This window comes from Octodon degus, unplaced genomic scaffold (assembly GCF_000260255.1).
Source record: "Octodon degus isolate 3935 unplaced genomic scaffold, OctDeg1.0 scaffold00009, whole genome shotgun sequence".
Taxonomy (NCBI): Eukaryota; Metazoa; Chordata; class Mammalia; order Rodentia; family Octodontidae; genus Octodon; species Octodon degus.
The window spans coordinates 10,222,775-10,249,514 of NW_004524585.1; the positions used below are offsets into that span (position 1 = coordinate 10,222,775).

Genomic DNA, 26,740 nt, shown 5'->3' on the forward strand with positions numbered 1-26,740 from the left:
TTTTTGCGGGACCGGGGATTGAACTCAGATCCTTGCGCTTGCCAGGCAAGCGCTTATCCTACTGAGCCATCTCCCCGGCCCCCTTTTAATCTTGTGTCTCTGATTTATTTTACTTAATGGCCTCCAGGTGCATCCATTTGCCTTCTTTGTAGCAGAGAAATACTCCAATGTCTATAAATACCTCATCTATTCATCTGTTGATGGACATTAGGCTTCTCCCAAGATTTAGTTATTAGAAATCATACTTCTATAAACATGGTTATATGTATATCAGTGTAATATGATGATTTTAATTCCTTTAGGAAGATGCCTAGAAGGGAATAGCTGGGTCAAATGAGATTTATAATGTTAGTGTTTTGGGGTCTCTTCATACTGATTTTCATAGTAATTTCACTCATTTACATTCCCACCAACAATGCAGAAGGGTTTTTTTCTTTCTTTCTTTTTCTTTTTTGGCAGAACTGGAGATTGAACTCAGTCCCTTGTGCTTGCCAGGCAAGCACTTATTCTACTGAGCCATCTCCCTGGCCCCAAAGGGTTTATTTCTGCTGCAGCCTCTACAGCTATTCTTTCTGGAATAAGAATCTGAATTAATCTGTATTTCTCTAGTGGCCAGAAAAGTTGAAGATATTTTCATATATTTATTTGCCACTTGCTACTTTTTCTGAAAAGTGTCTGTTCATTTCAGTTGCCTGATTTTTTAACTGACTTGTTTCTTGATTTTCTATTGGGAAAGTAAAAATAATATACCATTTCTTATCTCATAAGGACACTGAGGTGTTTATGAAAGTACCTCAAATTGTTTGGCTAAAAAAACATAGCAAAATACATACATGTATATGTACAGCCATTGTTTCATTTAAACAATAGATTGTTTTTATTTAGAATGCACAATCAGCCAGGTGTGATGGTGCACACCTATAATCCCAGCACTTGAGAAGCTGAGGCAAAAAGATCAAATTGAGTTTTGTTTTTTTTTTAATTTATTTGTGTGTGTGTGTGTGTGTGTGTGTGTGTGTGTGTGTGTGTGGTCAGCTCAGCCCACCAGGGGGCGGGGCTGGGTGGCATGTGGTGCTGGGGGATGGAACCGTGGTCCCTGTGCTTTGCTAAGCTTGTTCTAAATAGGTGCTTTAGACCGCTGAGCCATCTCACCAGCCTCTCAAATTGAGTTTGAGGCTAGCCTGGGCTACAGAGTGAGTTCAAGGTTAGCTTAAACTGCATAGTAAAACTCAAAAGAATGCACGAGGAGGTGATAGCATTATTCCTGACTTCATCCTGTATACAATTTACATTACAGAGCTAAAATGTAATATTTTAATATATTCTGCATTGCAGTGGGGAAGAAGCTTCATTCACACAATCTCATCATTTACCTTCTAGATACTCACATCCCCAAGCCCATTCTTCAGCTTCAGGTAATTCACTTTAGAAACCTAGGAAAACTTTTTTTTTTTAAGTAGGTTAACTGGGAAATTATTTTTTTTTAATTTATTTATTTATTTGTGTGTGTGTGTGTGTGTGTGTGTGTGGCCAGCTCAGCCCACCAGGGGGCGGGGCTGGCTGGCATGTGGTGCTGGGGGATTGAACCGTGGTCCCTGTGCTTTGCTAAGCTTGTTCTAAGTAGGTGCTTTAAGACCACTGAGCCATCTCACCAGCCCAACTGGGAAATTATTGAGAAGTATAAGTAGGCAGATAAATAGTGTTTTTATGAGAAGTGTCTGTAAGGGTGGTTTGGGGAATCTCTCTCTATGCTTTTCTTTCTTGTGGTGCTAGAGATCCAACTCAGAGCCTTATGTGTCTCACATGTTAGACAAGTGCTCAGCCACTGAGCTACATTCCCAGCTTCTGCTAATTTTTTTATCTGTATCTACTTACTTTTGCTCGATATTGAACCTAGGAGCTTGCTCATGCTAAGCACAGGTTCTACCAGTGGGCTGCATTCTTAGCCGTAAAGCTGTGTGTGTGTGTGTGTGCGCGCGCGTGCATGCGTGTGTGCATGTGCATGCATTCATGCTGGGGTTTCTACATTCTTTAGTTCTATTAATGAATCACCAAATATTGGCAATCTATTAAATTGCTGATTTCACTGACTTTTTCTTTTTTTATTTGAAGGAGGAATTAGAAGGTCTTCATCTATGTCTTACGTTGATGGCTTCATAGGAACATGGCCCAAAGAGAAAAGGTAAATAAAGAGAATTATTGGGGCCGGGGAGATGGCTCAGTGCAATAAGTGCTTCCCTGGCAAGCGCAAGGGCCTGAGTTCAATCCCTGGTTCCCCAAGCAAAAAAAAAAAAAAAAGAGAGAGAGAGAATTATTTTTAGGTATGTTCACATTGTCAAGTAATGCCAGTTCTGGGCCGGCCAGACAGCTCAGTGGACTAAAGCACCTACTTAGGCAGTGCACAGCGGCTGGGGTTTGATCCCTGGCGTGCTGTGCTGGTGGACCACCCCGGGGGTGCGCTGAGACAGCGATTGAGATAGGCATGGTGGTGTGTACCTGTAATCCTAGTGCTTGGGAGGCTGAAAACAGGAGGATCACTCTGAGTTGGATCTGTATAGTGAGACCCTATAGACCCTGTACATTTTAAATACATAAAAATAAAATATGAAAGAAATGCCAGTTTTATCTGTCTTTTGTTGTTAGCTAGATTTTCAGATCTAGACTTTAGATTGATACTAAATTTTTAACAGGCAGCATAGGCAGATAGGCAGATAATAGGTCAAAGGGACTAAATTTATGAAGTAGCTAAATAGCCCTAACCTTACCTTGAGGGGTATATGATTATGAGAAATGGAGAAAGAAAGGAAGTACTTCAGATAATTGTTCAGTGATATCTTATAAATCATTTATTTGCTAGCATTACTTAAGAATTTTCTTTTTATTTTTTTAGATCATCAGTGCATGGTGTTTCATTTGATATTTCTTTTGATAAAGAAGATAGTGTACAGAGATCCACTCCAAACAGAGGAATCACACGTTCTATTAGTAATGAAGGACTTACTCTGAACAACAATCGTTTACCTAAACACATTAGGAAAAATTTATCCTTTAAGCCAATAAATGGAGAAGAAGAAGCAGAAAGCATTGCGGAAGAACATAATATAGATCCTCAAAGTGACTTAAAATCTTTCATGCCCCTTAATACAAATGAACTAAATTCTAATGAGAATATGCATTACAAGCTTCCAAATGGAGCTTTACAAAATAGAGTACTTCTAGATGAGTTTGGTAATCAGATCGAAACACCAAGCATTGAAGAAGCATTACAAATAATTCATGATACCGAAAACTCTCCCCGTACGCCTCACCCGGACCAAATTGCTAATGGCTTCTTTCTTCATAACCAGGAAATAAGTATCTTAAATTCAAATGTCAAGATAAATCAATCTAGTCCTGATAACATAACTGACACAAAAGGTGCCTTAAGTCCTGTAACTGATACAACAGAGGTTGATACTGGAATTCATGTTCCTTCAGAAGACATTCCTGAAACTATGGATGAAGACTCTTCTTTGCGAGACTATACTGTAAGCTTGGATTCTGACATGGATGATGCATCTAAATTTCTTCAGGATTATGATATAAGAACCACCAATCTCAGAGAAGCTTTGAGTCCTTGTCCAAGTACTGTAAGTACCAAGTCTCAGCCAGGTAGCAGTGCTTCTTCTAGTTCTGGGGTTAAAATGACCAGCTTTGCTGAACAGAAGTTCAGGAAACTAAATCATACTGATGGAAAAAGTAGTGGAAGCAGTTCTCAGAAAACAACTCCAGAAGGCTCTGAACTTAATATTCCTCATGTGGTTGCTTGGGCACAAATTCCAGAAGAAACAGGCCTTCCACAAGGACGGGACACTACACAGCTGTTGGCTTCTGAAATGGTGCATCTTAGGATGAAGCTAGAAGAAAAGAGACGTGCTATAGAAGCTCAGAAAAAGAAAATGGAGGCAGCTTTTACCAAACAGAGACAGAAAATGGGAAGGACAGCATTCCTTACGGTAGTGAAGAAGAAAGGGGATGGGATTTCCCCTCTTCGAGAGGAAGCAGCTGGTGCAGAAGATGAGAAAATATATACTGATCGAGCAAAAGAAAAGGAATCCCAAAAAACTGATGGACAGAGAAGCAAGTCTCTAGCAGACATAAAAGAAAGCATGGAAAGTCCTCCAACCAAATGGCTAAAGTCTCCAACAACACCTGTTGATGCTGAGAAGCAGTGGAATCTAGTAAGCCCCTCAGAAGAGAATTTAAACGAAGGAGAGATTTTAGAATACACAAAGTCCATTGAAAAGTTAAATTCATCCCTGCATCTTCTACAACAAGAAATGCAGCGCTTGTCCCTTCAGCAGGAGATGTTAATGCAGATGAGGGAGCAGCAGTCTTGGGTGATTTCACCTCCACAACCCTCTCCACAGAAGCAGATTCGAGATTTTAAGCCTTCTAGGCAGGCAGCTGTTGCACCATTTTCTTCAGACTCTCCTCGCCCAACTCACCCATCTCCACAGTCTTCTAACAGGAAAAGCACATCTTTTTCTGTTAAAAATCAAAGGACTCCTAGGCCAAATGAACTAAAAATAACACCTTTGAATAGAACCTTGACACCCCCGAGGTCTGTGGATAGTCTTCCTCGCTTAAGGAGGTTTTCACCAAGTCAAGTTCCCATTCAGACTCGGTCATTTGTATGTTTTGGGGATGATGGAGAGCCTCAATTAAAGGAACCCAAGATGAAAGAGGAGCTTAAGAAGGGGGACTTTGAATGTAAAGAGGCTCTTGAACATCAGGGGCATAATCCTGAAGAAAAGGAGATCAAACCCTTGGAGTCAACAGTTTCAGAAGTCCTGTCACAGCCTATCACAGAGACTGTGTGTCTGACACCTGAGGACCAGTTGACTCAACCCACAGAACCACCTCCTAAACCCCTTTTTCCACCTGCTGCTCCTAAAAATGTTAATCTGATTGAAGTTTCCCTCTCAGATTTGAAACCCCCTGAAAAGGCTGATGTATCTGTTGAAAAATATGATGGAGAAAGTGATAAAGAACAATTTGATGATGACCAGAAAGTATGCTGTGGATTCTTTTTTAAGGTAATACTAATCTTCATACTTTAGGGCATCTCTATATGTATGAGTGTTTTTGTTTTTTAAGTTGACATCCTTTAGTACCCAGTTCCATTTGCTATAAGCTTCCCCTTAACTCTAAAATACATTTTGAAGCTCCACTTTAGTGTACTATATATAGTCATATTCTAGCACACTGTAATTTCTAAAACAATGTTCCAGTGTGGATTCAAAGCTATAGTAAACGCTTTTATCATAGTGTTGGCTCATATTTAGGTATATTTCCTGCTTTTTCTCTTCTACCTTTCTCATTTCCATAAACACCTTTTTTTAAAATTAAACTTTTCAGGTTTTTTTTGTACGAGTGATTGAGCCTATTGCCAATTTGTAAACAGCTCATAGCTTGACATTGTTGTGAATATATGTTAAGGTTTTGAAAAAGTCATTTTTCCTTACATTTTTTTCTTTAAAAAAATTTTTTTTGGGCCGGGGAGATGGCTCAGTGGAATAAGCGCTTCTCTGGCAAGCGCAAGGGCCTGAGTTCAATCCCCAGTTCCGCAAAAAAAAAAAAAAAAAATTTAACCAGCCAGCTAGAATTTAGATAAAACATTTTAAAAAGCATATAAGCTGGGCATACTTTGTACACCTGTATTCCCAGCACTCAGGAGACTGAGGCAGGAGGATTATTGTGAGTTCGAGACCAGTCTGGGCTACAAAGTGAGCTTAAAGCCAGCCTGAACTTCATAGTGAGACTGTCTCAAAAAGACACACACACACACACACACACACACACACACACACACACACACTCTCATATGCATATGAGTAGTTCTCCATGGCACACACCTGTGATCCCAGCACTGAGGAGGCTGAGGCAGGAGATCACTGTGAGTTCAAAGCCTGAAGTATAGCATTGTGAGACCTTGTCTCCAGAAAAAAAAAAAAAGCATATAAGGCTGGAAAGTTATTATTAAAATACCCCCCGACCACCACCTTGTGCATGGCTGTGGATGCAATGTGAAGGCTTATACATTCCAGACAGATGTTCTCCCACCAAACTATACCATGGCCCCTGGAATAGCTTCTTTAAAAGCATTGGATAGGGGCTGGTGAGATGGCTCAGTGGTCTAAAGCACCTACTTAGAACAAGCTTAGCAAAGCACAGGGACCGCGGTTCAATCCCCCAGCACCACATGCCAGCCATTCCCGCCCCCTGGTGGGCTTAGCTGGCCACACACACACACACAAATAAATAAATAAATAAAATGTTTAAAAAAAATAAAATAAAATAAAATAAAAGCATTGGATAAACCGGGTGTGGTGGCACACTTCTGTAGTCCTAGCATTTGGGAAAGTGAAACAAGAGAATAGAGGCCAGCCTGGGCTACATGATGAATTCAAAGGCAGCTTAGAATATACAGCAAGACCCTGTCTCAAAAGTAAAGATCAAGCACATAATCTGTTGAATGTTGCCTTTTCTATTTACATTCCAAATTGTGGCATGTTTTTTTTTCTTTAATAATCAAAAATATGTTATTTATTTTTTTAAATTATAGAGTAAAATAAATAATCTCTAATCCTGTACAGCCCCACATTTAGAGTACAAATTTTCATTTTATTATTGGTTTTATATACAAAATATTTAAACACTTTTGTAGCTAACTAGTAAAAATATTGAACATTGTCACCTCCTGATAGTGAAGATCTTGGAATTTATCACAGATAACAGAAAAAGTAGAAAAACCTGTAATACTAAAAAATTTTCTACTAGGTTATGATTCACTTTTTTATCTTTATATTTTTCTAAATTTTCCAATTTATGGAAGAATTTTTTTCTTTTTTCTTTTTCTTTTTCTTTTTAATTATTTATTTATTTATTTTGTGTGTGTGTGGCCAGCTCAGTCCACCAGGGGGCGGGGCTGGCTGGCATGTGGTGCTGGGGGATTGAACCGCAGTCCCTGTGCTTTGCTAAGCTTGTTCTAAATAGGTGCTTTAGACCACTGAGCCATCTCACCAGCCCTGGAAGAATTTTTTTCTGTAATTAGAAATGTGGCTGGGCCAGGGATATAGTTCATCAGCATAAGTACCTGCCTGGCAAGTGCAAGGTCCTAAGTTCGGTCCCCAGTACCGCATGCCATGTCAGCCCCAGAACTAGGCATGGTGGCGCAAACCTTTAATCCCAGCACTAGGGAGGCTAAGACAGGAGAATCACTGTGAGTCCAAACTGTGTAGTGAGAACCTGTATCAAAAAGTTTTTTTTAAAGACAATTGGTAAGAAGTCATTAAGACAATTGCTTCTACTTTGTGTTACTTTCATGTACCAGAAGCATTTTGGAAACCCCCTAAAAACTAGGCCTGTCCCAAAGGATCAAAAAAGCTGGGCCAGCACAGGAGGCCAACAGATTATGAAATAACATTATACTACATTAAAAGAGTGTCAAAAAAAATTCAAAAGGGCCAGGGAGATGGCTCAGTGGAATAAGCGCTGCCTGGGGAGCGCAAGGGCCTGAGTTCAATCCCCGGTTCCACCTAAAATAAATAAATAAATAAATAAATAAATAGCATTAGAAGAGTATAATTATGTTCATCTTCTCTTCAGAGAGAAAACCTTCATTATAATTCTGATCCTACCAATCAAACTGTCAGTGTATTAGCTTTAAAAAGATGTAGTAGTTTCATTTATGTGATATAACATTCAATAGCTAGATTGGGAATGCTTTTTACATGGGTGTTTTATTAAGCACATGGTGTAAATAAAATTTAAATACAGTTTTAAAAATTGGACTATAGCCGTGTTTAGTGGCACATACCTGTAATCCCAGCACCTGAGAGGCTGAAGCAGGAGGACCACAGTGAGTTCAAGGCCAACCTAAACAACAAATACAGTGAAACCCTGTGTCATAAAAAACAAACCCAAAGAAAGTAATAATATTTGGGGCTAATTACCTCTCCAGTTTATTTACTATAATTAAAAAAAACAACCTTAGGGGCCAGGGAGTTAGCTCAGTAGAATAAGTGCTTGCCAGGCAAGCGCAAGGGCCTGAGTTCAATCCCCGGTTCTGCAAAAAAAAAAAAAAAACCTTAACTGTTTTTTAAGTTTCAGTTTTTTGTTATTTGATAGAATTATTACTGCTTTCAGTTCTTTGATAATTCCTGAACTATTTCCGCATTTGGTAGGGTTATGAAAGTTCAGATTTTCGATTATAAGAGTAACGACAAAATTCAACAAGTAAAAATGAGAACATTAATACCTAAAATGTTTTATCCTGTTTTATTGAAATTTCTTCTTAGGATGATCAAAAAGCAGAGAATGATATGGCGATGAAACGAGCAGCTTTGATGGAGAAACGATTAAGAAGGGAGAAAGAAACTCAGCTTCGGAAGCAGCAGCTGGAAGCAGAAATGGAGCATAGGAAAGAGGAAACAAGGTAAAGGACCCTGCTGTGTGAATGCTGAATAGTAACATTAATGGTGTATTGTCATATTTAATAAGTCTGTGTACACTTTTCCTCTGTCTATCTCTCACTGAGCTATAACCCCTGCCCTTTATTTTCAGGCAGGTTCAACTGCACTCAAACTTGGCACCTCCTGCCTCAGCCTTTTGAGTAGCTGGGATTACAGGCATGCCACCATGCCTGGCCTCATTAACTTTTTATTAACAGAATGTTTTCTCAGATATTTATAAAATATAGACATCGGGGCCAGGGAGATGGCTCAGTAGAATAAGCGCTTGCCTGTCATGTGCAAAGGTCTGAGTTCAATCCCCGGTTCCGCAAAAAAAAAATATATATATATAGACATCTGGCTCAGTGCTTACTTTTATATCCTGAAATATTGCCTGATTTGGCATGCTCGAGTTCTCCAGAAACTTTAAAAAATTTAAATATTTCATAACATTAATTTAAAATATCTTCATTGGGCAATATAAATATATAGATTTATATATACATATGTTCTGAATTTTCTGAAGTATTTTTCTCCCAAAGTGCTAAGATACAATAATTTTCCCTTTTTATATCAAAGCTTGTAGGTCTTTCCAATGTCATTTGTCTTTGTTACACAGAATAAAAAAATTCACCATGTGATTTCTTAGGCGTAAAACTGAAGAAGAGCGTCAGAAGAAAGAAGATGAGAAAGCACGCAGAGAATTTATTAGACAAGAATATATGAGGCGAAAACAACTGAAACTAATGGAAGACATGGATACAGTGATTAAACCCCGTCCTCAGGTGGCAAAACAGAAGAAACAGCGGCCTAAGTCAATTCACAGAGATCATATTGAGTCCCCCAAGACCCCAATCAAAGGTCCTCCAGGTAACAGCTTATTATGGGGGTCTGTTCATAAAACACCACCAGCATGGTTTGTCATACTAATTTGGTGATGCTTTGATATTGCTAAATTAGATGCTCAATTTGAAACTGTGCATACTTTTTTTTGGAAAACCAAAATGGGCAAAAGAAGTGTTGGGTTTGGTTTTTTTTTTTTATTTTTAAGAATTATGGTTATTGGGGGCCAGGGAGATGGCTCAGTAGAATAAGTGCTTCCCTGGCAAGCACAAGGGTCTGAGTTCAATCCCCAGTTCCGAAAAAAACAAACAAACAAAACAAAAAGAATTATGCTTATTATGTATGCATATGTATATTTAATAAAAAATTAAATATTAATAATTTAATTACTTGATTATGAGTGAACTGTCCTCAGATATAATCTCCCAGAGTTATTAACTGCCCTTTATTTTATTTATTTTTTTATTAACTACCCTTTAAATACTTGTAAACTTAGAATAAATGTTTTATTCATGAAATATTTAAGACAATGTCTGTAAAATAAAGAATAAAAGATATTAAGAGTTTACAGGTCCCTTCTGTAAAAACAAAATGATCAAGAATACTGAGAGAATATATTCTTTTAACTTACCACACATACTCTTGTCCTTTAAAACTTTTATTTAAAATAAATGCCATAGAGCCTGGCATGGTGGCACACATTTGCAATCCCAGCACTCACAGGATTGAGCCAGGAGAATGGCCATGACTTCAAGGCTAGCCTGAATTACATTGCTAAACTCTGTCTAAAATAAGTAATGCCATAGAAAATTTTAGAGAATTACCATATTTATTTTAACCATAGGAGAAAGTAACATCATTGTTTAAAGGACTCTTGTCTTTTCTAGTCAGTGAAGCTTTTTTCTTTCTCTTTTTTTCTTTTTTTTTTCCAGTCATGTAGATGGAACTCATGGGTGCAGTAGCACTTTTTCATTTTTCAATAGGACCTCACTAAGTAGGATCTCACTAAATTAGCCTCAGTCTGCTAATTTTCTACCTAGAACTCAAATATTACTAAATATAGTTGTTGTTGTTGTTGTTGTTTTTCTTGAGACTATCTTATTTATTTTATGTATTTAGTACAGGGTCTACAGAGTCTCATTAGGTAGATCGGACTCATAGTGATTCTCCTGTTTTCAGCCTCCCAAGTGCTGGGATTACATGTGTGCACCACCATACCCAGTCTCAGTCATTGTCTCAGCGTGCCCCAGGGACAGGGCTGACATGGCACACCATGGATTGAACCCTGGCCCCTAGGCTCTGCCCAAGCAGGCGCTGTAGTCCACTGAGATACCTGGCTGGCCCTTCTTGAGACTATCTTATTAGCACTTTATTTTTGCAAAAGCAAGCTAATTTTATCATTGTTTTCTGAAAGTAGGTTCTTTGTTAATTCTAAATATATTACATATATGCATGTACGCATATGATGTTTAAGAGTTAGGGAAAGAAGCTACAGAACCTGAGTTTTCATATGCTGATGTTGTGTAATGAACAGACTCTGTTAGTTGCTCTTTTTAAATGTCTAATTTTGTTTTGTTCAGGATCCCAAATTTATCATGTTTTTTCAGTCTCTAGCCTTTCTTTGGCATCGCTGAATACAGGTGATAATGAGAGTGTTCATTCAGGCAAGAGGACGCCAAGGTAAATATACTATATAGAACTATCTTCCATAGAAAAGATCATGGTACATGCCATTATATATAATTTTAAGCAAAAATTCTTTCATGCTTTTCTTTTATATTTTACAATGACTGAATCATAATCATAAGTTTAAGCTTTGTTATCTTAGGACTACTTGGGGATCCTGTTAAAAGAGATTGTATAAAGAGGTCTGTTTTCTTTTAGAATTTAAACATACTGACATTGATGAGATACTTTATATAAGCAATAAATAGTAACAATAATTGTCCATAAGTAGTTGCTAACATGATTATGATTAAGTCATGATGAGTAGAAACAGAAAATACATTATCTAGTGTCAGCCTCTGTGGCTGAATTCCCTTTGAATGAGTTTTTCCCCATTGGAATAATTCCAGTGCAGGCTACTTAACACATTGGTGAAAGGTCTCTTTTGTACACTCTTTCTGAGAGATAGTCTAAAAGCTAAAAGTCATTTTATTACCTTGTAATACAGTGCCTATACCTATTTTAATGACAGTCATCCTGTTAGAGTTCTAATCGTTATATTACCATTTTATTGTGTTATTTACTAATTTTTATGTGGAAAAACATTTCTTTTTTCAACAAGTATTTACAGATACTTGTGAAAACCTACATATAAAGCTGTATATAAGACAAACATGATCACTATCTTGTTTTTAAGACACTAGGTTGTTTTTGTTGATGTTCTTACACATATGCTCTACTCCAAAGCATTCTTGTATTTAAAACATAAGAAATGTGTTGTTTACAATTTAGATCAGAGTCTGTAGAAGGTTTCTTGTCACCAAGTCGCTGTGGCAGTCGCAATGGAGAAAAAGACTGGGAAAATGCATCCACAACTTCTTCCGTGGCTTCTGGAACAGAATATACAGGTTAGTTTCTGTACATTTTAAAACAGTTGAATTTAATACACTAATGAGAATAAAATGCAGGATACAGTAAAGAAAGTTTTATTGGCTCACCTTTTGGTCCACACGTTTAGAGTCTGATTTAAACAAAAACAGTACTTTCAAATGGTCATTTTTAAGTAGCTCAGCTTCAACAATACTGCTTTATGACGTGTGGTAGAAGTACAGTGTATTTAAATTATGAAAAAGCAGTTACTACAGAAAAAGATACATTGCCATCAATTCCTCCTCAGAATACACCGTCTTGATTCAAATGCACTTATCCCATTGTTCTTGCCATTTTTTTGTTTTTGTTTTTGTTTTTGTTTTTATGGAACGCTCAGCCTGCCCTGTGGGCAGGGCTGGCATGACATGTGGTGCTGGGAGTCAAACCATGGGCCCTGCGCTTGCCTAAGCAGGCACTTGAGTCCGCTATCTCACCGGCCCTCTTGCCAATTTTTGTAGCTGTTCTGGAAGTCCATCTTCACGAATATCTTTAGTTGCAGTGTCTTGGCTGCCTCCATGTTCTAATTTTATTTTTCGTGATCATTGTGACTTTGAGGAAGAGTCAGAAATTACATGGTGTCAGATCTGGTGGATAAAGTATGTGAAGACACTGTAATTTTTTTTTTTTTTTTTTTTTTTTGCGGAACCGGGGATTGAACTCAGGCCCTTGTGCTTGCCAGGGAAGTGCCTATTCCACTGAGCCATCTCCCTGGCCCCAACACTGTAATTTTTTATAAGCTGCTTTTTCATTGAATGGACTGGGAAAGCAGCTTTCATCATATTTTTTATCATATCTCATAAAAACTCATGAAAGAGGATTTCCAGAATGGCTTCAGAAAGTGGCAAGAATGATGGGATAGTGTTTGAAGCAAGTACCTTTTTTGATCACTTATTCTTAGGGAGTTAGTGACTTACTCAGAATGGAAATAGGTTTCTAAACAGAATTAGTGATGCCACTTAACATTTCATTCCTCTACTTCTGTCTTTAAAATTCTGGCCATTGGGCTGGTGAGATGGCTCAGTGGTCTAAAGCACCTACTTAGAACAAGCTAAGCTAAGCTAAGCAAAGCACAGGGACCGCAGTTCAATCCCCCAGCACCACATGCCAGCCCGCCCCGCCCCCTGGTGGGCTGAGCTGGCCACACACACACAAAATAAATAAATAAATAAATAATTTTAAAAAAAATAAATAAATAAATAAATAAAATTCTGGCCATTTCTGCATGGTAGTTTGAATCTGAAGAAGTTTCAGAATTCTGTCAGTACGTTGGTCCTCATTGCTTTGTACAGCTCAAAATCGTAAGCCCTCTCTCTAGTATTGGGATTTCTAATGTCCTGAATGTGCACCTTTAAAAAGCATTAAAGGGCTCTAAAAGATAAGGAGAATGCATTGAATCTGGGTGAGTACCTAGCTCGTCATAGACCCAAGTGCTTTTCTAGCTTCATTAGGGTGGGCATGATTGAAATAGACAAGACACTTGCAACATGAAACGGGAGAGAAAATGAAGAAAAAATGAGCAGCATCTTGGGTAGAAGGGGATGGTACAAGAGGGAGGAGTGAGGAAAAGCAGAGGGAAGGAGATAGCCTCATCCCACTGCAATCTGGGAAAGCCTCACAGAGCCTGAGTGGCAGGAGCCTTGCCATGTGCACTTCACTTGGTACCTTTCTTTCCTCTGTACTCTAAGGTTTTTAATACAACCTTTGTCAGACAACCTGACAGCCTTTAGGGTCTTGATTAGACATAATTTCCCTGTTACTTCCTCTGCTTCTCTGTTCAGCTGAACAATCTGGAAAAGAAGTTGTTGTTAAAAGCTAAAATTACTTCTTTTATCTTCTTAAAAGCTAAAATTACTTGTAGGCTCATTCTTCTTTGAACTCACTAGTAACCTTATCAGACTTAAGATTAAGCAGTGCGACAGTTATAGAAATACTTGTTTCCAGTGCTGCACTTACAGGGCAGCCTCAGAAAGCCATAGGATTATCTTGCAGGTGTATCCCTATGCAGATAAAGCAATGTTTTGATTGGAGTATATAACCGGTAAAAAGCTTTTAACAGAGAATTTTGTTACAGTTTAATCGGGGCAAGAACAATATCCTTTTAAAATAGCATTTATATCATTCTAAAATAGCATTTCTGCTGGGTGTGGTGGTCGATACCTTTAATCTTAGCATAAGGGAGCCCGAAGCAGGAAGATCCCCATGAATTCAAAGACAGTCTGGGTTGTGTAGTGAGTTCAAGCCCAGCCTAAATTACATAGCAAGACTCTATATTTAATAATAAATAAACAAAAAATAAAATAAAAATAGCATTTCTGTCTTAGGGATTATTTTAATTGTCTTAAATCCTTACTACAGGACCAAAGCTCTACAAAGAACCCAGTGCAAAGTCCAATAAGCACATAATACAAAATGCTTTAGCCCATTGCTGTTTGGCTGGAAAAGTAAATGAAGGTCAGAAAAAAAAAATCCTGGAGGTAAGTTATAAGAGTTCTATAATGAGATGTTTTAGTTACTAGATTTAGTTAAATCATGATTCTGGAAGTCTGCAGGTTTAAAATTGAAAATATTTTAAAATTTATCATTAAAATGAGGCTGGGAGATATAGCTCAGGGCTAGAGTATTTGCTTAGTATGCTTAAGGCTCTGTGTTTAAGCCCCAGCACCACCACAAATAATAAAGAGCCAGGGAGATAGCTTAGTGGCATAAGCACCTGCCTGGTAAGTACAAGGTCCTGAGTTTGATCCCTGGTACCGAAAAAAAAACATAATAAGGATAAAGGTAGTCATTAACATTTGTCATAAAATTTGACCAAGAAAAGTTATGGTTATATAAATGTCATTTGGCAAAATATATAAGGTTTTTTATTGTTATTTTGCTTTGTTTTTGTTTTCTATTCCAAAGGAAATGGAGAAGTCAGATGCCAACAACTTCTTAATCTTATTCCGGGATTCAGGCTGCCAGTTCAGGTCTTTGTATACTTACTGCCCAGAAACTGAAGAAATCAATAAACTGACTGGGATAGGCCCTAAATCTATCACTAAAAAAATGATTGAGGGTCTGTACAAATATAATTCTGACAGGAAACAGTTTAGCCACATACCTGCTAAAACTTTATCTGCCAGTGTTGATGCAATTACCATTCATAGTCATTTATGGCAGACCAAAAGACCAGTAACACCCAAAAAACTTGTACCTACTAAGGCATAGGAGTTGGAAAATACTTGCTTCAGAACATTCATGGTAAATTTGCACTTCATCTTTCCTGCCTATAGAAAAGCTTTTTAATTGCCAACAAGACTTACTAATTAAAACTGGACATTAACTCTGTTGTCAAGAACAACTGGAATGTAAAACCATAGTATTTTAAAATGCAGAAGATTCTCACTTAGGTAGCAAGTCCAAGTGATGAAAGGAAGCGCTTGATTCACAAATGGAGATCTGTGTGACATTACTGGATTCATCTGCTTGATACTAGATAAGTGGAAGCCTTGGATTCTCATGGACATGAGGGAACAGATGTTGAAATGTGGCCAGGATTACAAATTATGTATGTATTGGTTGCTTTTTATCTTTTACTGTACATGCTTGTCTTCAGATGGTTTATTTTGTTCCCTCTCTCTCCTGAGGGTTTATTCTAAGATACTTTTATATTTTGTTTTATGTAGAAATCATGAAAGTAGGAAATACACCTTTGGAAGTAACTTGCACCTTTTTTACAATGTTGAAAAACACTAGTGTTACATTTTACATTAACCTTCATGCTTTAAAGAGCATTTGCAAAAATTATTCTAAGTATTTACCATTCTGTATTTATTATTCACACAAGTATTAATATTTCTCTATTAAATAAAAAGAGGTGTTGTAAAGAGCTGCTAGTAGATTCGCTTTAAACTACATGAGCTTAACCAGGAATGTGTTGTAAGAAGCTGCTGATTAAATCAGTGCTGTTTTTACACCACTTCTGGCCAACTCAGAATAATTTAGCTTGTTCTTTTAACAAAAAAGACTTTCTATCTCTTTTAAAATAAGTCACTTTATAAGCGGGCAGAAGTGAATGACACTTTGACAGTAGTCTTTCAGTCTGAAGATGTAAGGTTTCCTGCAGCAAGTTCTCAGGAGGTCTTTACATTATATTTATAACTGATACAAAAATTATATTTAGAATTTTAAAACATGTACAAAGGGCTACATTTTAATTTTAAAATAGCTCCATATTATTTTACTTATGTTGAGTTTTTCTTCTTTTTAATCCTATTCAAGTGCAACAGTTTAGGTTAAGAACACACTTGAAATCTCCTCTCCATGATCTTTATTCTTTAACAGTGTATGCCAGAGGGTTAGTTGGGGGAAAAACTTCATTCTCAGGAAAAGACTTGAATGATTATGTGACCCTGTTATGTTTCAGTGTTGTGACAACTGTGTAAACTAGAGGAGAAGACAGTATTGTATCATAAATGAGATGCGTAGTTTGTTTTCTCTAATGGGAAGTAGAAAGGAAAATATATACATTTCTCTGATTGAGTTGTTTAGAGAACTAATGTCTCATATGATGTATTTACTTATTTAAAAAAAAAAGAATAGGAATGAGATATCCCTGAGCTGTACTTTTCTATTATTATAAGACCTTTAGGCATCAGTGCATCTGGTTTACCAACATTTTCTCAAATGCTGTCAATATTTTACTGTAATTTATGTTCTTATATTTATGTATATTTGTTAAAACTGTAAAAAATTCCACACATTTTTTTCCAACACTTGTGCAAGATATATGTGTAGCTCAAAACTATTTGTGATCTGCTGTTTGCATGTGAGAGACCAGGATATGTAACTCTTATATTTTAAGTGTATACATATTATGTATATAATATATAAATATGAAAATGGGGGATTATACATCTTACCTTTCAGACAATTTCTATCACAGAAAAAAGTGGTTATCAAATACATGTTTAGCTTTCTGATTTTAAAATAATTATAAGTAAATCTAATCAGAATGTCAGTAATAGTCAAGAGAAAAATTTAAGCATTTTACATTACTAAATTTTTTTCTTTTCTATTAAATTTCCCTTACCAAGGCAATCATTTTAATATTACCTGATCATTAAATTTTAAAAATTGGATGCAAGACAATGGAGGAGCTATTGAACCCTAAACAAAATTAACCTTTATTCTTACATTTGTGTGTGCCCAGCAATTGAATTGAACTCTATAAGGTCTAAAGGTAGAATGTGAATATTACCACAAAGTTCATTGCTCTCAGTATAAGGTTTTACTTTATTAATGCGAAAGGAATATGAGATATTTCTTTAAGTATGCAGAGTTTTTATTTTGGTGCAGCTTTTCAAAAAATTATGTTTTAAAATTATACAAATAGAGGACATCCCATTTCATAAAGTTTGGGGACTTTTATCAACCTTACTGAAATGCACTGGTGCTTTCATATTGAAGGTCAAATTATAATTATTCAATCAAATTTGCCAAACACTTGTCATGGTTATCAGTGTAGCCTGTCAGATTCAGCTGTTTGACATGGTTTTGGAAAGCTTTTACTTCCTCTTGGCTTTTCATTTTTGTTTAGAATGACTGTTACAGTTTTTATTTGGCTGTTTAAAGCCAAAGTTAGCTCTTAATTCTGATTTCATGGACACTGTTGGGCAATGTACAGTGTATGGTGTGCGTACCTGTCCACTCTAGAGCATTGCTTCCAGGTTTTTTAAAAGATGCTGTGCTGTAAAATATTGTCATATTTGCTATTTCCTGAAACAGTGTAGTTTTCCCCCTTTCATTTGAATAAAAGCATGGCACCAAACGACTCCTGAATAATGACTTTCTTTTTTTTTTTTTTAATATTTTTTTTTTTATTTATTACATTTATTTATTGTGTGTGTGTGTGGCCAGCTCAGCCCACCAGGGGGCGGGTCTGGCTGGCATGTGGTGCTGGGGATCGAACCGCGGTCCCTGTGCTTTGCCAAGCTTGTTTCAAGTAGGTGCTTTAGACCACTGAGCCATCTCTCCAGCCCCAATAATGACTTTCTTGCAATAAAATTTTTAAACATATTTGAACTTAGAAGAACTCATCATATAGTTTTCCTGTTCCTTGGCCTATCTGTAAATTTAATAGTTTGAATATTCATAAGAGATAATCTTTACTAGTTATTGATACCAAATACTTAAGGCAGTGTTAACATATCTGGCTCTCTACCTTGGGACCTTGCTTTTTGTTGAGACACACAAGCTTCCAAACAACTATACTGCTACAGTATTTTCCAAGTACTTTAATTTTCAGAAATAGAAATATTTAAAACCCAGGCATGAAGCTCAATACCTGGTACCAAAAAAATCAATCAATCAAACAAACAAACCCAGGCATGTTAGAGAAGTAGGTAAAAGCCATGGTTCCCTCAAGCCCATATACAGCTTAAGAGTGCTTTCCCTGACCTCGTTAATTGATAGGTCTCACTTGGGGCAGAGGAAAAATACTTGTAGTGAAGAACACACATCTTTATTTTGTTAGCTGCCTGTGCAGATATAATAAAGAAGAAAATCTAGTAAAGGAAACACAGCTGTAATGTGACCTAGGAACCAGGAACTAGAAAAGAACATGTCGGGGCCGGGGAGGTGGCTCAGTGGAATAAGCACTTCCCTGGCAAGTGTAAGGGCCTGAGTTCAATCCCCGGTTCTGCAAAAAAAAAAAAAAGAAAAGAAAAGAACATGTCTATAAAGTGAATGTGAGGGGCTAGGGAGATAGCTCAGCAGTCTAACTGCCTTCCTGGCAAGCACAAGGACCCACCCAAGTTGTGCCGGCCCAGAACTGGGGCCTGTAATCCTAGCAATGGGGAGACTGAGACAGGAGGATCCACTATGAGTTTGAGCTGTGTAGCAAGGGGCTGGGGATTTGGCTCAATGGTACAGTGCTTGCCTAGCAAGCTGGAAGCCCTAAGTTCAGTCCTTGGCACCAAAATAAAAAAATAAATAAACCTCCCCTAAAGAGCAGTTCAACCAAAAAAATACAGTAAAATAAAAAAGACCAAAAACAAACAAGGCAACTGAGCTGTATAGCGAGACCCTGTAGCAAATAAATTTTAAAAATAAAATTAAATTGAAATGAATGTGAAATCCCACCATCCCTTGAAATATGTAGATGCTCTGAAAATAGATCTGTCTTCTTAAATGATAGTTTTTACTTTTAAAAGAAACAGAAGGAAAAATAAATAAAAAAATAAAAGAAAGAAACAAGAGAGATTAATGATTTTGTATAACTTGATAGAGCGTGGGGTTGGTACACAGGTTGGTATTATCAGAGTTGCTGTTCTGGTAAGGAAACCTAGAATCTAGTTTCATTCATCTTCTTTTTACAATTTTGAGCATTCTGGTCATCTGATATTCCACAGTTAGATGCTTAGACAATAAAAATCAGTTTTTTGTATGCAGTGAATATTATTGTGGTAGTCACAATTAAAATTTTCTCCATTTTCATGGAGGGGGAAATGATTTCCATTTACAAGAATAAAAGCAAATGAGTTAAAAATGTTTTAGGATCCACTAGGATTTTTTGAACATATTAAGCAAATTCTGCCTAGCCTACTGGTACAGTCTGTCCTCCTTAACCACAGTCCGTTGTTCAGGTGGTTGAATGTGTGACTTCCTCCAGTTAGTGTTAACGGCATCACAGCTACAGGACACAGGGTGGCACACGGCAGGAACAGCCATCTAGTTTACAATTTCATTCTGCTTCAATGATTTCCAGCCCTGCCCAATTTCATATTAAAGTGTGCATATTTTCATGAAAAGGATAATGTGGCTTTCAGCCCCCAAATAAAAACCTATCTGCTTAAATATGCAATTTAATTTAATTTGCTTTCTCATTTAACTTATCCTTGTGAAGATATGAGCATTTACATCTCCATTTTACAGGTAAGGGTGATGGGGCTTTAAAAGATTAATGGGTGGTGCTCAGAGCTCACAAGTAGCAGCATCACATCTTCTGGTTCAGCCTCCCTCCACTGACCTGTGTGGTAGTTGCCCCCTGCATTATGGACACTGACGAATACAAATACAGTAACTCATAATTGCACGAGTCAGTAGTCTATTCATCACTGATGGAAAACCCGGTTGTAATTATGGTCAATTTTGGCCTGTGGTTCAACCAGCATCTATACACTACCAGCTGAACTCAGACTGATGTGCTCACCTACGCTTGAACATCCAGATTCATGATAGAAGAATGGAGAAATTGTAAATGTGATGAAAATAAATAATTCTGATAACAGGTTGATCATACACAGAAAGTTAGCAGCTGGGTCACAAGCATCGAGTCTTTCCACCAACAAACTCAGTATCTTAAGATGGATGCTGTTAGACCTTTACAGCAGTGCTACATTGTGCTGTAATAGAGGTACAGACCAAAAGTGAAGGGCAGATAAGACCCATCGTATCAACAGATGTGCAACAAGAAGTTTGGATGGTAGGTTATCCTTTTCCTTTCCTTTTCTTTTTTTTTTTTTTTTTTTCAGTTTGAGACAAGGTTTTCCTGTATAATTATGGATGGCCAGGAACTCAGCCTGTAGCCAGGCTGGCCTCAAACTCACAGGTGTGCACCACCATGCCCAATTCTATGTTGTCTTATCAAAACTGCCTTTATCAAGAATATTGTTGGGGCTGGGGAGATAGCTTGGTGGTCTAAGTGCCTGCCTGGCAAGCACAAGGACCTGGGTTCGATCCCCAGCACCACATGCCACGTACCAAATAAATAAAGATTTAAAATAAAAAAAAAAAAAGAATATTGTTGAGCCAGGTGTGGTGGCACACACTTGCAATGCCAACTGCTCAAGAAACAGGCAGGAGAGGGGGCTGGTGAGATGGCTCAGTGGTCTAAAGCACCTACTCAATACAAGCTCAGCAAAGCATCGGGACCCTGGTTCAATCCCCCAGCACCACATGCCAGCCCACCCTGCCCCCTGGTGGGCTGAGCTGGCAACACACACACACACACACACACACACACACACACACACACACACACAAAATAAATAAATAAAATTAAAAAAAAAAAAAGAAACAGGCAGGAGAATCTGAACTTCAAGATCAGACTGAGCAGTTCAGTGAGCCCATCTCAGTATAAAAATTTTCAAAGGCCTTGGAATATAGCTCATTGTCCTTATCCTTGTTTAGCATGCTTGCAGTCCTAGATTCATTCACCAGCACCATAGAACAAAAACAGAACAAAGAAAGATAGTATCTTCATTGTCAGCCAATAGGATATTGTATCCTAGTTTTTTTTAAAAAATGTTTTAAACGACTGAGACATCAGTTCTTTATTACCATTAGGCAAAGCTGTTAGTATGCTACATCCTCTACTTCCTGCAAGACATAAAAGCAATGTACTGCAGTGTCATTGGAGGGCTAATGGGACACATTAGAGGACTATAGATTGCGTATACATTAGGAAGTAAGATTATGCTTGGGCTCTTCATCCTTAATAGTCACTGCCTCAAAACAAAATGGTGGATAGTAAAGGAGCATTTCTCAAATTAATACATGCAAGCAAAAATGATTCAGTTCCAAAAATTGACAAGAATTCTCAGAACACCCCTAATGTCCTACTGCAGATCTTTTTACCCCCAAAATAAAACCTAATTTGGCTTTTTCTTGGCCTGGCTTCCTCCAGTCCATGCTTAGCATTCTGTGGGGCTCAGGAGTGGCTTGAAAATCTCACCTGTAGGTCACCAGACAGTCTCATTTTACCTTTCTAGTCCATCCCTCTAAATCCCAGGGCCAGGGTCAGCACTCAGTCTGCTGCATGTTCTGTTCCACTTCTCCCACCACAGGAGGTCTTGTCTGTGGGCTTTCACTGTCCCCTCCACACTCGCCATCTCTTGCCTAAAAGCTTTCCTGGCTCCACCACATATCTATTTAACTGCTACCTCCTGAAGGCCCCTTATCCTCAGTTCATCCCTTTAGAAACCAAACATCTTTGTTTTGGTTTTTTTCCATAATTTTATTGAGAAACAAATAGCAATGAGACAGTTTCAAATCAAATTAGTAGGACAGTTTCAATAATTAGCATTGCATACTGTCTTCCTATTGGTTATTTGTCGTACAAGATACAGACATGAAATCCTATTGACAGACACTATTAGAACAAATCCCTCTATTCATTGAGTTAAGAGAATGTAGCTGTATATCCTAACCGTTTTGAATACACAGATACAAAATGGGTCATTCATCTGTATCCCCTTTTTTTGTTTAGTTCCGTCATTTAAATATTATAGGTGCATGAACTCAGCAAAATATTCCAAAATAATCCAGTAGTCCATAATAGTATAGTGTCTTCCACTTGACTGGCAATGTCAGAAGTTGTTGACCTGAGTCCGCTACAGCTCAACATAAAAACAAAGAGGGTGGTAGAAAGCACAGCTAGAGCAGGGAACAAGATCTGGAGCCTAGCAATTTCAGAGATGACTTTTGAGGTCTGCACAGTCCTATGGATAACCCACGACTACTGGACAATATTGGATTATTTTGCTGAATTCATGCACCTACAATATTTAAATGGCAAGGGAATATCCATCTCTGACAAAACTAAATGAAAAAGGGGGATATAAATGAAGGTCCAAGCTGGGAGGACGGTAACGACCATGAGTTCCGGTGCGTTGGCAAAACCCAGGTGCGGGGGCTTCTGGCCAAGCGCCTGCGGGTTCATACTGTTGGAGCATTTGTTGTCTCCCTGGGGGTTGCAGCTTTCTATAAGTTTGTTGTGGCTGAACCAAGAAAGAAGTCATATGCTGATTTCTACAGAAATTATAATTCCATGAAAGATTTTGAAGAAATGAGGAAGGCTGGTATCTTTCAGAGTGCAAAGTGATACAAGAATAAAAAGGTTTCTTTGGATTGAGTTCCATAGGCGTTTGTTGCTGATCAGTGTTCCTGAACTGTGAAACATGAATATGTGGGCTACGGAATACTTAGATTCTCATGACAAATAAACACTTATGTGGGGGCTGGAGAGATGGCTCAGTGGTCTAAAGCACCTACTTAGAACAAGCTTGGCAAAGCACAGGGACCGCTGTTCCATCCCCCAGCACCACATGCCAGCCAGCCCCGCCCCCTGGTGGGCTGAGCTGGCCACACACACACACACGCACACGCACACACACACACACAAATAAATAAATGTTAAAAAAAATCGTTAAAAAAAAAACACTTGGGGGCCGGCGAGATGGCTCAGTGGTCTAAAGCACCTACTTGGAACAAGCTTGGCAAAGCACAGGGACCACGGTTCGATCCCCCAGCACCACATGCCAGCCAGCCCCGCCCCCTGGTGGGCTGAGCTGGCCACACACACACAAACACACAATAAATAAATAAATGTTTAAAAAAAAATAAAAATAAAAAAATAAAAAAAACACTTATGTGGACAGTAAAAATAAATAATAAATGAAGGTCCATTTTGTATCTATATACAAAATAGGATAGATATACAGCTACTTTCTCTTAATTCAATGAGAAGTAAGATTTGTACTAATAGTGTTTGGACAGGATATAGTGTCTGCATCTTGTACTATGAATAACTACTACGAAGACAACAATATGGAATGTATTAATTAATGTAACTGTTCTATCCTGTTTTTAAACTGTCACATTACTATTTAATAAAGAAAGAAACCAAACATCACCTTCCTAGCAAAGTCAGCTCCCCTTCCTGACATACATAGCCACAAGGGCCAGAGCCTTCAAGGTCTTATTTTACTTTCCTCTTTGACTAATACTGAAAAATCCCAGGCTCCCACTGCCTCCAGTCTTGCATCCAGTCCCTGACAGCCTATGCATAGCTCTGCAGAGCCTTCAGCCAGTCTTCCCCTACTTCCATTTCTCCCTCCAGACTAAATTGCAAATCATAACTCAGATTTCCTGAAGCACTGCTTTCATCCTGTCTCGCTAGTCAAAAACTCCCTGGGCGCTTTATCATCATAAAAATCAATTCCTGAGATTGGCATTCAAAGCATATCCCAAATTACCTTTTCAACAGTGCCAGGAGCAAAATGGGGAAGTGTGACATTCCAAGATACCAAGGTAATGAGAAAACTAAGCACTTCCTTGTTACTTTGACTTTCAAGGAAGAGCAGTTGAAGTGACTGATCTTCTAAGTGGTTGGGACCACTGAAGATCTTCATCTCACTCGGGTTGCTACTATCTTCTCTACTTAAGCTGCTGGAGAGGAACCATGGAATCAAATTCTTGGTGTCTGTTAGATTTCCTGGTCTGGTACTTGCCCAACAACAGGAAGCGACTATTTCCAAAATCAGATGACCTTAAAGAACGGGTTTCACTGAACAGAGACAGGATCTGTGCCTCTGGGGAGAACCTCCCTTCACCAATGCAGAGTTTGCGCCCAGTAACTAGAAATTTACACAAAATTTCTGTGAAATCATTGAGAAGTAATGACAAGTGCTAGTAGAGAAGCTCCTGTGGGCAGCACAATTACTGCAAAGAGAAAATGTCACTTCCTTTCCAAACACATTGTAAGGCCATTTTTATATTGAGGGACTTCCCTATTGCTCTCTTTATTTTTGAGAGGTTTGTTTTTACCTTGAGCTGCAGAAACCTGCAATGGAAGAAAAAGTCTTCCTTTCCTTGAAAGCTGCACCCTTTCTGGGCACCCTCCAGTCCCATCCCTGACCTCGCCGGTGTGTACACAGTGCTCCTGTTTCGGGTAGATGTGACCCTTGGATAATCACAGCTGCAAGCAGCAAGGCTTTCACATTGAGTCATCCCCTCAGAGCTGTGGGCTGGAGCCTAGTGTTCATGTCTAACTTAGATGGTATTCTTTCCCAGCTACCCCATACTTACCACCTGAAAGTTTCTAAAATTACTGCACGTCTGAAATGTTCTGCAGGGGCTAGGGATTTGGCTCAGCGGTAGAATGCTGCCTAGCAAGCTGGAAGCCCTGGGTTTGGTCCTCAGCACCAAAAACAAAAAATAATCTCCCCTAAAAAAAAATTCAACCAAAAAAAGACAGTAAAATCAAAAAAGACCAAAAACAAACAAGGCAATTGAAATGTTCTGCTAAACCCCTGGGATCTAGGGTGGGACCCCTTTCCTGGTGTATGCAAGCCATTCCTCGGGCCACCAGGCCCGGAGCCAGATTTGCTGCTGTCTTCTGTCCCCTGCACAAGGTCTCAGGGTCCATGGTCTTTGGGACCATCTTAGTACCTAATCAGTAATAATGAACAGATTCGCCTTTTCCAATTCAGTTCAGTTCCTATGGGGTATATGCAGAAACGAAGAGGTATGGCTTGGTTTTCCTCTTGCCAGGACTCAAGTTATGGTTACTCTCCTGCCATGTAGTGTGGAAGAGTGGCACCTGTAAGTCCTGCCAGTACTTTCTACACATCCAGTCTCACCCTGTGAACTGTACCATCAGAGTGTCACCAGAGTTGCAGTGGTCAGCTCTTGAAGATCCTGTCCAACAGGATTCTCTCTGTTGAACAGCAAAATACTTAGTACCCACCCTTGCATTATGTGCAAAGAATGCACTGTGTCCCTAAAGGAAAGAGACAACCAGCAGTGGTGACAGCCAAAAAAAGCACTAGCCCACATGAAGCCACCAGAAAGGGATGGAGTAGACCTCATGTATTGAGACACAGCTCAAGAGAGGTCCCGCAGGACCTGTTGAATTCATCTTCACAACACCCCCATGAGACAGAGGTTCTAAGGACCCAAGATCATACAATTCTCGGTGATAAAGCTGATTTGTCCACTGATCAGAAACACAGTGGGAAAAAAAAAAAAATAGGACCCGAGGCGATAGCTCCGTAGAATAAGCATTTGCCTGGCAAGCGCAAGGACCTGAGTTCAATCCCTGGTTCCACCAAAAAAAAAAAAAAGAAACAGTGACACGGAAAGATGTGTGTAGGAAGCTACATCACAACATAAAACAGGTTTTTAAAGGATATATTTAAAATTTAATTTGTTAGAAAAGCAGAATTGAAATCTGAAAAAGAAATACAATTGGATTAAAGACAGTAGTAGAATTGAATGCCCTCATATCAAAGAGAAAGTAAAATTCTAAACTTTGAAATTAATAACATTTGCATGAAACTCTAAGACAATAAAAAAGAGTAATTTTTTGGAAAAACATTTGAATCAAAAAAGACAGTGATTTCTCCTAAATAGTATAAGATACTGTTTATCTTACAGTATTTAAGATTATAATAGATAAAAGTGTGGACATGATTACATGGTTCACATGTGAGAAATAAACACGAAAAGGTTTTTAATCTTAACTGCAAATTAAAATGATACCTCTCTACTTCATTACCCATTAAAATGAAATATGTATTACAGTTTGTGAACTCATTTATCTCCATGATTCTGGTCACAAACTGAACTGGACAAGAACCAAATCAAATTTTCCCATAAGGTCAACACTGAACCTAACCACTGAATGTGATACAGGCTGTATTGAATCTAATATCCTTAAAAAATTCTAGTGACATTTTAAATTACTAATCTCTATAAATATTTGTCTCAATGAGATGTTTCATAGCCTTTGAGCTACCCAAAGATAATTATACTACGAAAATAGTATGAGAGAAAAAAATTCATAAATTCATTTATTTATTACAAATATCTTGGGGCTGGAGAGATGGCTCAGTGGTCTAAAGCACCTACTTGAAACAAGTTTGGCAAAGCACAGGGACCGCTGTTCCATCCCCCAGCACCACATGCCAGCCAGCCCCGCCCCCTGGTGGGCTGAGCTGGCCACACACACACAATAAATAAATGTAATAAATAAAAATAAATAA

At 38.2% G+C, this 26,740-nt stretch overlaps 1 protein-coding gene and 1 pseudogene across 3 annotated transcripts in view; both read left to right on the forward strand.

The window, feature by feature from the left end:
• Camsap2 (calmodulin regulated spectrin associated protein family member 2) overlaps positions 1-17,742 on the forward strand; it is a 114,709-nt gene extending 96,967 nt beyond the window's left edge. For 2 of the 3 annotated variants that reach the window (XM_004625322.2, XM_023707820.1), the window contains 9 exons: positions 1,336-1,415; positions 2,113-2,182; positions 2,891-5,078; positions 8,343-8,479; positions 9,145-9,365; positions 10,946-11,018; positions 11,796-11,911; positions 14,289-14,407; positions 14,835-17,742. In XM_004625322.2, coding sequence (XP_004625379.1) covers positions 1,336-1,415; positions 2,113-2,182; positions 2,891-5,078; positions 8,343-8,479; positions 9,145-9,365; positions 10,946-11,018; positions 11,796-11,911; positions 14,289-14,407; positions 14,835-15,140 — 3,310 coding nt within the window. In that variant the 3' untranslated portion in view covers positions 15,141-17,742. The remainder of the gene's footprint in view (positions 1-1,335; positions 1,416-2,112; positions 2,183-2,890; positions 5,079-8,342; positions 8,480-9,144; positions 9,366-10,945; positions 11,019-11,795; positions 11,912-14,288; positions 14,408-14,834) is intronic. The other variant, XM_004625324.3, reaches the window with a different exon arrangement.
• A 4,828-nt stretch (positions 17,743-22,570) lies between these two features.
• LOC101561724 lies at positions 22,571-22,907 on the forward strand (annotated as a pseudogene).
• The last annotated feature ends 3,833 nt before the right edge of the window (positions 22,908-26,740 follow it).